We start from the raw sequence: 13027 nt of genomic DNA, 5'->3' as shown, positions 1-13027 counted from the left end.
TCCAAAAATATCTTCAAATGTAAACTTTTAATAAAAATTTTGGATAAAAATACCCTCTAAAATGATGGAACTTTGCATTGAAGTGAAATTTGATTTCTTGTTGCATCTCGTTGTATAACTTGGTAGGACAAAAGTTGTAGTTCCCACATTTCTAATTGGGAAGTATAGAATCATAGAGTCATTTGAATTGGAAGGGACTTTAAAGCTCATTTAGTACAATCCTCCTACAATGAGCAGGGACATCTTCAACTAGATAAAGCTACAACTTGGCCTGGATCATTTCCAGGGATGGGGCATCTACCACCTACTCCTCTGGTCACATAGAAGGTAGGAAGTTTATGCTTAAATAATGCATAAAGGACAATAACATATACTAGATGAGTTACATTCATACTGATACAAGTGAAAAACATGCAGTAACATTAACAGCCTTAGTGTAGACAGTAACTTCCAAATTCTTTTTATCAACATGTGTTTTATAAAACAATGCTAGCAGTGCTGAACATATGGTAGCATCTGTGAAAAGATTTTGTCTCAAGTTTATCTATTTAAGGCATGATCAAAAGGAAACATAAAACCCTGCTGCAAACATGAATTTCTGAACTATGTTCACAACACCAAAGACTGAAATGAGAAAACTAATTGAACTCACCCTCCCACCTCCAATACTATAACTGACTTTCCAACATTAAAGTCTTTAATAAACAATTTTTACCAGGGTCTTAAGGAACTCCAGCAGCTCTCCATGGTCTGCAGAAGAAGGTCTGAGAGAACTAAAACTGCAGTTATTTAGCCACTGAATGCAGTCAGTTGTGCTTTGTAGTACTTCATCAGTACATATTTCATTTACATCTGATTGAAGGTCTTTAAGACACTTTTCTATGCTAAAAGAAAAAGAAAAAAAGAAAAATCACATTATTTTTCTTCATTATTTGGAGACAAAAGCATTTTATATATTCCATATTTAAAAAAGAAAAGCTACTTAAAATTAAGGTAACACTACTTAAAATCAAGATCCTTGTTATTAATGGATTAAGTTACCCTCACAAAATAAGACCTAAATTTGCAGAATTAACAATTAACATTTAAATACAGTTGAGCTAGAGCTAAAAAAAATTTCCTTCAGGCCAGACTGTACCATCCTCATCAAGAGTATGTACAGCTTCACTTTCAAACAACCCTATTCTTTTTAATAAAGTAGTTAATGAATGGGACGTTATCCAACCTAATATCTGGTCCTTGGTGCTTAATTAGCTAAAGCAGAGACTATAAACTGAATCAACTACTGTATTCAAAGGTGAATGTGTCATTTTGCTTCTTTAGCAATCAGCAGTTGTTTTATAAAACATAAGATATATTAATAACTTCTTAAAGACCCATTGACATCACAGAAAATGTTGAAAAGAATTTTAAAGCCAGTTGTGCCGAGAAAGCAGACCTTTTCTTTCTTGTTTTGTCATTAGAGTATTTGAAAGAGTTTGTTTTCAAGGAGCTGATCCACTCCTTAACATTCATCTAGAATCATAACTCTTTTTATGAAACCAGACGTGTCATTAGGTTATTACAGTGATTTCAGTTGTAAAGATCACAAGAAAACTGAACATCTAGAACTGTTTTATTTCTATTTGTGTGGACATTTAGTTGAAAGCAAAACAAAATGAAACAAGAAAATCCAAAACAATTTAATTCTATATATTTTCCTACAAAAACACCTTTTCAGTATTTTATTACTTTTTTTTTTCCAAAGCAATGATTAATATTTTATACAGTTTCAGTTACAAAAATACTATTTAGATCTAGGTAGAAATAGGTTTAATTACCCAGCCATGCATTCACATTCTAAACTTGACAAAAGATTGGCAAGTATCTTTTTAGCTTCTGAAATCTGTTCTCAGGACTACAAAATGAAATGCCTTCTTCATACACCTTGGCTCCTGGGACACTATCAAGGGATTTTATTGTGGTGTGCTGATGTGTGTCAAATATACCCAAATAGATTACAGCATTGTGCAATATAAAAGATGCTACCGTTGTTAAATCTGTGCCAATCTACTACAATTATGAGTGAATTTTCACACTTATCTTTGACATATGAATCTGTGAGCAAGCTAATAACTACAAGATATGAATAAACTACAGCCTTCTCAAGACCAGACATTTTGGTAATTGGTCCCAATACTGATAAGGGAATTAAATGGACAGATTTCAGTGCCACTCCCCTGCCCCTTACCTCCCCTACAACTATAAATCATGATTACTCTCTTCATTTTATTTAATTCTTTTATCCTCCCCAAATAAATATTTAATTAGGACTAAAGCTGTTTTTTATTGAATAAACATATTTTCATCCTATTTACAGAATACAGACTATTGTAGGTAAACAGGGTCTCAAAACCACTGCTACATCTCATTAAGATTTTTGTCAACACTCAGTAATACAAGAACATGGTTAATTATAGTTACTTATTCCTTTACATTAATTACATTAATTAAATATCTAAAAATTTGGTTACCTCAAAAAAAAAAAAAAAAAAAAAGAAAGAAAGTAATGTGTATTATCTGAGTTTAGAATGCAAGTATTTTAAGTAAAAGACTTCTGCTAAATACAATTTAAATTATTCTCACTACCTAGGCTGGTATTAAAAACTTTATAATTTCATGTCAGTGTGGGGAGAATGAGACTTTGATTTCCTGGTTTAGAAAGGAAATCTGCTAAAGTTTCAGAAAAACGTAATTTTGATGTTAAAAATATGCTTAATGTATTTAATTAATTTTATTCTTAAAAGTACAGTTTTTTTAAAAAGCCATATAAAGTGCTAAATTCCTTTTTTCCCAATAATATTTTTTCATTAAGTGCAAATGCATTTAAGTTCAGAGCAGTACATTAGCGCCTTTTTTGAACGTACTGAGGCATTGATCCAGATTATGTCAACTGACATTATATACATACTATGGAAGTGCAAATTTAATAGCCCTCAATTAATTTTTTGTCCACAGATGACCCAACTTCTTTTTTGGAACCTGCGGAACTATTCAGACACAAACAGAAAAAAACCATTTACCAAACTACTAAGCAAGGACTGATCAAAGAAGAAAAAATAACTGTTCTCTGTAGCAAAGAAATATGTTAGCTATGCTTGTATGGTTTTTTTTTTAATTGACTGATTTTTCAATAAACAGATCTTTAGTCCCACACCCACACAAGTAGTACCTTGAGCCTTTGTGGGCACATAATTTTTTGTGGCTAGTACTACTAGCATACCATTATGCAAGTGAAAATGATTTGACTGAAATACCTTCTCCCTTTTTACACGAGAGTATTTGCAGTTCTTTAACAAACCAAAGCAAAGTTGTCTTATATTATCTGTGTCCATATTGGAGTGCCTTTCTGGAGAAGCATTTGGTAAGGACTCACACTGCAGAGAGACAATCTCAATGTAAGAGCCCTTAGGTGCTCTTATTTATGAAGTTAATGGTAGTTTTTACAAATAACCTAATCATGTGGAGAGACTGCTTTTAAAGTGGTTTAATCAATGGACAAACAGTTTAAAAAGTACTATAATGGAACTGATAGTGTAAGCACTATCATACTATCATACAATGTCACACAACATTATTTTGAAAAGTACAGTATCAGAATGAGGGTTGCCCACTCCACATATCATTTTCCATTGCCTAAGATTACGATGAGTAAATTAAAGCATGATCTTCTAACTTCTTTCAATTTCTAACAAGCACATTTCAATTTATTTCATCTAGCATATGGAGCAGCCATAAAATGACAATGACATTGGTTAAATTAAACTGCTAAGCTATAAATTGAAATTATCTTTTACCCTCATGTTCCTTAGTCTTAAGATCCTCATATTCATGGAAACAGCTTTAGAATCAGTTTACATCTCTTTTGTTCAGAACAGACTTTTTAAAAATAATTGAGATCATTGTTTTCACGGCTGTTGAAGACACAAGCAGTGTTATAAAACTACTTTGTTATTACTCATTAAAAACCTTGACTACTAAAGGTATAGGAGATTTGTACAAAACTGAGTCATATAATTTAGAAACCTGTGTATCAGAGGACCTGCTGTGAGTAGTAAAAAAAATTGGAGAAAGTCTTGTAGCAGTATAATTCACACAGACATTGTTAAACTTCCTCTTGATCTTGAACCCTAAGATGTAAACCAAAGACGCAGCACCTGGTTAAAGGACTCTGAAAACGACTGGCTATCTCTAATTTAGCTACTTACAAAACATATCCACTCTAAAGTAACAGTATCATTGAAACCACAAGAAATAGAATGGTGATGACTTTGCTACAGTTTAGCAAGAGAAAGTTACTCAACAGCTTAACCATTTAAGAACAGTCAGTTCTAACCAAACCACTGCCCACCCACCTTTAATTTCCAATCTTGTTTTAAAGGCTTGAGATATTTCAGTCACAAGATGTAAGCTTGAGTCACAAGATAACTTGATAAGTTATTTCAGAAGATTGGCAGTAAAACATGAGTTTTTCAACTCCATTGACCAAAACATGACAGTGAGATGTTCAAAACCCATCATCTCATATATGCTTGTATGAAATGAAATGGGATACTTTGTAGGGCAGTCAAAGATCTGATTACAGTTTCTGTAGATGTAGATGACAGCTAATTAACCACCTAAGGTACTGACACAGTGATAATCACTGAATATTTGAATAAAGAAATTGTGTGTCAATAAAACAGCCAATTTCTGAGCAACTGTGCTGCCCATGTACGAAGCTGATAAGGAACAACCAACCCAAACTCAGTGATTATGCACAAAGACAACACAGTCTGCACAGGAAAAAAATTACATTCCTTTCTCAGTTTATTTGCTTATTCCTAGCAATTGGCCCAGGAAAGTGATTAGACAACTACTATTCTGACAAAGATTTAAATAATGTTGCTCTAAAATCTTTATAGACAAAAGTAATACATTTGTACAACAAGCCAGTTACATTCACCCAAAAGAATAAAATTCATTTTGAAAGCTGTGATAAATATTAGGTCTGAGTAAACCTGATAAAATCGTAATTTTTTTCCTCTACAATTAGCCCTAGTTTGAAATTCTCCCAAATACCCAACCACTCTTGGGATTTTGGTTGGAGGTGCCAAGATTTCGATAAATCTCTTGACAAACAGAAATGTGAGGCATAGCTGCTTCCTGAAAATTCCAGAGCAGAACAAGCCAAGATTTTCTTCAAAATAAAACAGAAAGGTAACTCCTGTAGCACGTCTCAGTTTAAAAACACGTAAGCCCTTGCACACTCCAGTTCTGATACACCAAAATGGAATGAGATAGGTTGACTTGATATCCTGTTTGAAACTCCTCCATCCCTTTGTTGTAAAGTTGCAATATGGGGAAGCATTTCCTGGCAAATCAGCAAAGTTATGATCAACAGCTGGACCACGTCAGACTAACATCTTTACTGAGACACTTACCAGATAGTCTACAATTCACAAGGTAAAGATCTTGTTACTTCTCAAATATTTACTACAATTTATATCAAATGGTGATGGGAAAAGATGCAATGTTATAAGCACTTCCTAGTATCGATCTCATTGCAGCCCTTCAAAAAAAACCTTTTTCAAAATCCTTATGACTAAACTACTGTTAATTGGGTCAGGTTGAAGTTTATCAGGTTGAAGTCAAATTAAGCATTTGTGAAAGACCTAACAAAGTTATAATCTCCAGGGTGCTGTGGAAATACAATTATTAATAAATAATTGTGTTGAATTCTAAGCAATTGTTCTGTTGATGAAGACCTAGAACACCTCATACTGTCCTACAGTCTCATAAAATCTTGTTGCTTTATCACAACTAAAAGGCAGCATTCACTGAAGAAAAAACTGAATACACAAATAAAAATCAACTGCTGAAGAGATCTCATGCTTAACAATCACTTCAAGCTATGAACTATAGGCTTGGTTTCAAGCTCTGTACTGTATTTCCTGCTTAGAAGTATTAAACACAAGCTGCAAGTTTAGTTTTGTGGATTGCTCACAAATTAAATGTTAGTAATTCTTAAACCACCAATTTGGAAAAATAATCCAAATACTCGGTTTTGATAAGCAGTAGAAGTGAAATGTGAAAGGAAAGAATGAAGACAAAAGGCCATCCTGATGAATACAACTTCACTCTTGAGAATAACCTGAGACTATCACTGTACCCCAAACTGGCCAGCAATGACAATAGTTTTGAGCGTTCATATTCACCTGTTTCTATAAACTGCTGTAAAAATAAAGTTAACATTCAAGCATAATAAGAGTTCTGTTATATAATAGTGAATGAATGAACCACTTACTACCTTAAAACTTGCATATAATACAATTGCACATGTATGGCCTTTTTTTGTTGTTGTTATAGCACCAAATAGAGTTGGTACAGTACAAAAATACTGAAGGTAACTCAACAGATGAAAACCATATCTGATTTGTCATGTCACACAATTTTATAAAACTTATTCAGTTAGAAGGGAATAAATGAGCAGTTGGATGATTTATACACTCTCGCCTCATAATTTTTTACACAATGTTTTATTTTTAAATATATATATGCTGTATACTATTTTGTTCATTCTCTGTGGTCTAATAAAAGCATAAATCTATCTGATGAAAAATGGATTGTATTTCAAATGTATCACTGTATCACATAGAGCTGCTCTTATCATACCACTTATAAAGATCAATGGTAACTTGAAAATTATTTCATTCTATGCTACCTCTAATATATTAGCAATAAAAGGACTGTTTTTAATTTAAAAGTCACATCAGCTGCTGTCCATCTTATTTTAAACTCTCTCAATTTCTGAAAATGACATATTACAGGAGCAAAATAGCACCTGGTACCTACAGAGCTACTTCCTGTTTTTCCTTGTGAAAATAAGGTTAAAGCTAACTTAAGTGTCAATTCAGCAGAAATACTAAACTTTTCCTGACCTGCATTGCTGTGTACCACATCCTAATCCAGTTTCCTGCTCTCCTTTAATAAAATATCATTTGGATCTTACAAAACTTATAGTGAAAGGTCCTTCTAATTTATAAGACTAGATAGCTAAGACAGTGACAATCAGCCTCCTTCAAGACATAGAAACACTTCCACTGTGATGATGTTAATGTAAAATGTAACATATAATGTTAAGTTGACATAAAGTACCACTTAAAGGAATGAACAGCTGGCTTCCTTTCCTACAGTCAAATAAAATGTTTTCTCATCAAGCAGCATACATTTTTTACACATTAAAACAAAAAATAGTAGTAAAGCATTCATTCTAAAGGTCCATTTTGATAATAATCTTCCTAATTGTCAGGATCTCTCTGCACAATCACAACAAAATCACTTTTATTTGGTAGCTGAAGAGGTGACAACAGTTATGCTAAAAACACTGATGCTGTTTCTTCCAGATATACAAGACCATAGATGCTCGAAATTTAATTACCTGTGTAATTAACTATGTTATGACATCAACTAATCTCTAAGTATCTACATTTCACTCGTGTCAACAGATGGAAAACTCTAACATGAAATTGTATTATGCAGTGATCCACAACAGTGTATTTACCAGATCTTCACTAACATTGCTACCACGGAATTATTAATATTGCAAGTACTTTAGTAAACAAGAAGTTTTTAAATGAAATGAAAATTTGAGATAAGAGTAATACAGATAACCCCCCCAAAAAGCTCTTAGCCCAGCATAACCAATATGACAATAATGGAGAAATTGTCTAAGTCAGTTTTCAGTGAGATATGGCAATGGTTTATTTCCATCCTTCCAGAAGCTGTTTGGGAGCAAAGATGTCTCACAAATGTGGGCTGCATTAAAATGATACAATCTTAAATGAGATGACATGAAGGACATTCTTTGAAATCATACAACTTTCTATAAGATGCAATGTTATCCAAAGGTAAGCATTTTCAAAATTTAATATAAAATCCTGCCATTTGTTATATCTCTGACTGCACACTTGTTTTTCTAAATGGACAAAAATTATTTGCTTAAGAGCATCTTTCACTGATGAAAGTATTACAAACGTACTAAAGAGTTAAGCTGTAAAAAAGGCATAGAACCTTGAGCTGATTATTTTGTATTCATGCAAAAACTCTGCATCAACAACAAACTTTTTTAGTACTCCACTGTTTCTATAACACTGATTTTTGGAAATCAGTATGTTACAAGGAAGTGGACAAAGAAATATATTACAAATTGTAGTTAGAAAATGTGTAATTGCAGCACAAGAGTTTTAACTGAAATAGTATATCAGTGGATCATATAAGAAAAAAAATACACATTAATTCATTTTTCTACTTCCATTAGAAATGCCTAAAGAACATACTGAGTTTAAATTCTGCTTTTTGTCAAATTCTGTAGTTCTTTCAGTCAATAAAAATTCTATCTCATTAGTAGGAAATTCTATCTCATAGTAGTAGGAAATACAACTGTCATGGGAATTCACATTTTCTTCCTTCACTATCACACCTACTGCAATAGAACCTAAGATTAAGATGATACAACTGTTTAAAAATACCATAGAGAGAAAGACTTTAGCACAATAGTTATATGGCATTAAAAATTTGTTAAATGCTTGAGTGGTTAAAATAAAATTACTGCTGAAATATTTATCAGAATTTTAACCTACTACTAGAAAAGAAAGGTAAGTTAAGCCACATTTCTCTCTAAATGCAATGACTTTCACCAGTATTTTGGATACAAATAAAATAGTCTTTACCTGAAAGAGTTCTTCTTTATTTTCTCATCAAGATCACTAAGGATTTGTTGAAATTCCAATTCTCCAGGGAGGACATTTAACAAACAGTCTAAATTGGAAGAATCAAAAGAATACTCTCCTCCCCATTCCATTTTTAGAATCTGTAAAACAAATACAGAAAAATTGTTAAATAATGGAAAAATGTGGACTAAAAGTACCAAAGTATACAACATCTTGATCTTTGGAAACATTAGATTAATAAGGGAAGTATTTATGTGTGGAATTACAAAATCAATGTTGAATAGTAAACCTTGTGCATGCTTCTGTGTAGACTGCTATAGAGGGAAACCCGGAAAACAAATGTTGAGATAAGTTTCATCGTATCTTGCATTTCTTTAGTTTAAAGAAATCAGTTCTTTTACCTTAATCACAGCAGTAGCTTTTTTTTTCTTTTAAGATTTAGAAAGAAAATTCCCACTATTATAAATGGAAACTAAAAATAAACACATTACAGGATGAACTTACTTTCTGTGTACTTAAAATTTCTGTCCAAGGAGTAACTGTTTTCTGGAAATTCAGCACATCATTGCATATACATGCAAATATAAAAATCCAGACTAAATCAAGTTTCATCTAGCTTTGTACTCATTTTACTAAACACAGATCAAATCCACCAGCCTATTCAAACTAATACACTAGCTTTGAGTCTTTATATCAGAAGCAAAGGACTAGTAGTTTTTTTCTCTGTTTTCTGGTTTTTTCTGCATCCTCTTTTTGAGATATAATGAAATTGGTTTTACCATCAGTGATTACTTACTACCAAAATTAAAGAAAAATATTATATAAAAACTGGAATCTTCTTAATAACCAGTATATTTAATGTCTACTATTTAGTATGTCATATTTAATACTATCCATATTGCAGCAACAACATGAGGAACAAACAAAATACTCAGATGCATACAATGTTTGGGCAACAAAATATAATAAATTAATAAATAAATTATATTTCCTGCAAGCAATATTCTTTTACAAAGGAACTACAGTGTTGGTTGTTATCTAGAAGCATTATTAGAAAAATAGATTGAATTTTTCTAAGTGAACTGTCCACAAAACACATGCTTAAAAAAAACCATCAAAGATTTAAGATGCAAGGTCAAGATAATTGGTTTTGGTCATATATGAGGTGTAGACCTAAAAGTAGCAAAAATACACACTTCTGGTTTTGCTCTTCCAAAGCGATGTTCAAACAAACATGGAAGTTCTCTAAAGCATAATATCTCGCACATCTCAATTAACAGCCCACCAATATGAAATATTTAATGGATACAGGGCTTTCTTACATTCTCAGAAGCTACAGAATACCCCTTTGCAAATAACAATTCAAACTTCCAACATTTTGGGATGTAGATGAAACTCAATCACTTGCTGGTGAAAAAGCCTGGATGTAAACCAAATACATGTTTTAAAGCATTAAGGAAATGTCAGTCTTTTAATATAAAACTTAACAGATGTTACTGCAATTAAAGACAGTTAATTAAAAGTTAAATGGAAACCATTAAACAGCGCTTTACAGAACTGAAATAAAAGGAATACTGAAAACACAGTTCTTACTACTTACCATAGACATGGTCACACATTCCCTTTTCTCTTATAAAGAGTTTACACGGAATGGGATTTTAACACCATTCAATACCTATAACTCAAACACATATTTTATTCAACTGTCTTGTAGAACAGTCAATGACTGGTGTAAAATGAACTGTGTAATAGATATATATACTGCAAACATACTAACAGTTTGGAATGAGTTAGAGTTTTCATAAAATAGCTGCACAATCAAAACTGTGTATTTATATTTAATCCTAACTCTTTTCCTTAAAGGACAGCCAAAAGAAGCTTGCATTCCTTGGAAAAAAATATCAGTATAGTTTACAGACTAGTGACTGTTTGAAAAATTCATCAAATGAAAAAAATCACCTTGTAAACATGACAGCCTAGTTTTCATGCATGCATTCCTGTTAAGACTTCTATGTCATACTTCTTTGGTTCACTTGTCAAAACAAACCAATTATTCCTTTCAGTCTTGGTTTATGGAAGAAAAGCAACATTTGATTATTCAGTTTTTAAATACTGTTTTAGATGGCTAATACTAATTTCTTCTTCTGAAAATCTGAACCCAAAAATGTTTCAGAAGGAAAAAAGAAGAACATGAAGACATAAATTAGCACAACTGAGAAGAAATTTTACTGTTACTGAGCATAACCAGTGCCAGGGCCTTCAGTGTGCCAAGAGACTCTGATGGTCTGGACTCTAAGCAGGATTCACTACCAGCCTGCTGCCTGCCCTCCTTGGCTGCCTTGGGGGCAGCCGGATGGGCATCCGCTAGCCAGGGCCCTCCCCTGCCATTTGGGTTTTCCCCTCCTCTCCTGTTGCTCCAAAGAGCAGACAGTCATTGATGCACTCAAAGAACGAGTATGATGCAGCCCTCCTCTGATGGCAAAAACTGCCAATGTTTGTTTGTTAAGAAAGAAATCCATTTCTTAAAATTTTTATTTGGAATAGTACAGGGGAAGAACCCTGTTTTGAAACTCTTTGAAAATTTTTAAATTCTGTCAAAGTATTTTAGATACCAATAACCCAGGTTTTTTTCTGTAAAGGAGATTAATTTAAAACTTGTTATTAAGCTGCATAAAAAGTATCATTCCATCATATTTCAATTTACTATTACGATGAACTATTTTGAAAGAAATGGTCTTAGAGAACCTGCTTCAGGTGCAACTCTGTAAGTCCCTATCCTAATAGGCCTAGTTCTTTTCAAAACATATTAGAGGACCGTTCATCAACATTAAAATGACATAGATGTCAATCTTTTTGGTAGCTACTCAAGAAACTTAACATATCTACAGTTTAGCTTAAAAAGAAACATTTTTCAGGTCTCTTATTTTAACCCATGGTATCAATGCAATTTAATCTCATTGTAATAACAAGTGCAAATTATGAAACTATTTTTACTAAAAATCATTAGGCCTATTTAAAAAATATTATGGAAAGCTGAAGTTAATACAACAGATACTTCTTGCATTTAAAATTCATATAATGTTTACCATTGAAAAGCATTTTTTGTGTGCATGTTTTCTTTTTCAATGTCAATCAAATGCAATAAATCTCCTATAAAAATGATATTTACTTCCAATTGGGTATTGCTTCATTCTGATAAAACAACTAAATTAAGCATAATTGTAAAACCCTTCCAGTACAAACATACCTGTGAAATTCCATGGGATTTCTAAGATCAATTTGTAATATTTATATTTACTATAATAAGACTTTGTTTTCAGACACACAGTTTGTAAAAGCAGCATTTACCTAAATCTTGAATAGAATTTTTTATGAGCACATCTGTTGAATACACACATCTCAATGTATCCATAATTTGAAAACAGGGATATGTCAAGCTGCAGCACTGTAAGTACAGAGAATTAGCCAAGTCATTGAAGCTTTTTTCTGTTACTGCTTCTTATCTTACAGGAGATATCTCTTTATTGCCCTAACATCCTTGCAAAACTAAAAAGGGATGAGAGAATTGATAAGATTTTTCATCACTCAGCTTATGCTCTCAATGAAACCTTAACAATGATTTCCTTTATCTAGTTTTAGTTGCATAACTGTTTTCAGCTACTTTACAGCACAGAAGATGTCATCTGCAATTGCACAGCAGGCAGCAAGAGCGATGGCAGTGGCCTGAGATACTACTATTCAATGTGAAATTCCTACTGTTCTGTATATTTAAATAGTCTGAATATTTTAAATTATTTTGAAAACCACATAGAGTGTACACAAGAAATCCATTTAAAAACTGTAATTTCTTGAGCTCTACTCTGACATGGTAAAAGCTTTTTACCCAATTTTCTGTGGTAAAAATCCTTTAAAATTTGTTTATTGTTTAAAATAGACTTGTAAAAGAAAAGGAAAATTAAAAATTCTCTCCATAGAAGAACATAACCCATTTTTGTTTCTGCTAATATATATTGAAGATCTCTATTTAAATTTTCCAAGTTGCCTTTCACCTATTTCCCACACTTTGCTGGTGCAGACACAACATTTACAAAAAGAATACCATACTGTTCCAGTAAAAAAACCCAAACATTTAATGCATACAAAAAAAACCCCAACAAAACAGAATCACCAGTCTTCATGATGGTTTTATTTACTAAATATTTTGAATGCCACAAATAACTTTGAAACAAGTTTTACTAAAATCATCTTGCAATGTTCCCCCTGCAGACTTTCCACAT

General features: G+C 32.4%; 1 protein-coding gene across 5 annotated transcripts in view; it reads right to left on the bottom strand.

Moving 5' to 3' along the window:
- The window catches only part of KIAA0825 (KIAA0825 ortholog), a 211402-nt gene extending 200537 nt beyond the window's left edge, over positions 1 to 10865 (bottom strand). For 3 of the 5 annotated variants that reach the window (XM_017735435.1, XM_008634580.2, XM_017735437.1), the window contains exons 1-3: positions 10073 to 10864; positions 8751 to 8890; positions 716 to 884 (exon numbers count right to left, since the gene is read on the bottom strand). In XM_017735435.1, the coding sequence (XP_017590924.1) occupies positions 716 to 884; positions 8751 to 8881 (300 nt within the window). In that variant the 5' untranslated portion in view covers positions 8882 to 8890; positions 10073 to 10864. Of the gene's footprint in view, positions 1 to 715; positions 885 to 8750; positions 8891 to 10072 lie in introns of all 5 variants that reach the window. The other 2 variants (XM_017735436.1, XM_017735438.1) reach the window with 2 other exon arrangements.
- Positions 10866 to 13027: the final 2162 nt, after the last annotated feature.

The sequence above is a fragment of the Corvus brachyrhynchos genome, unplaced genomic scaffold, assembly GCF_000691975.1.
Source record: "Corvus brachyrhynchos isolate BGI_N302 unplaced genomic scaffold, ASM69197v1 scaffold22, whole genome shotgun sequence".
NCBI lineage: Eukaryota > Metazoa > Chordata > Aves > Passeriformes > Corvidae > Corvus > Corvus brachyrhynchos.
The sequence above is the reverse complement of the archived record's forward strand: the minus strand, read 5'-3'. Positions and strand labels throughout refer to the sequence as shown.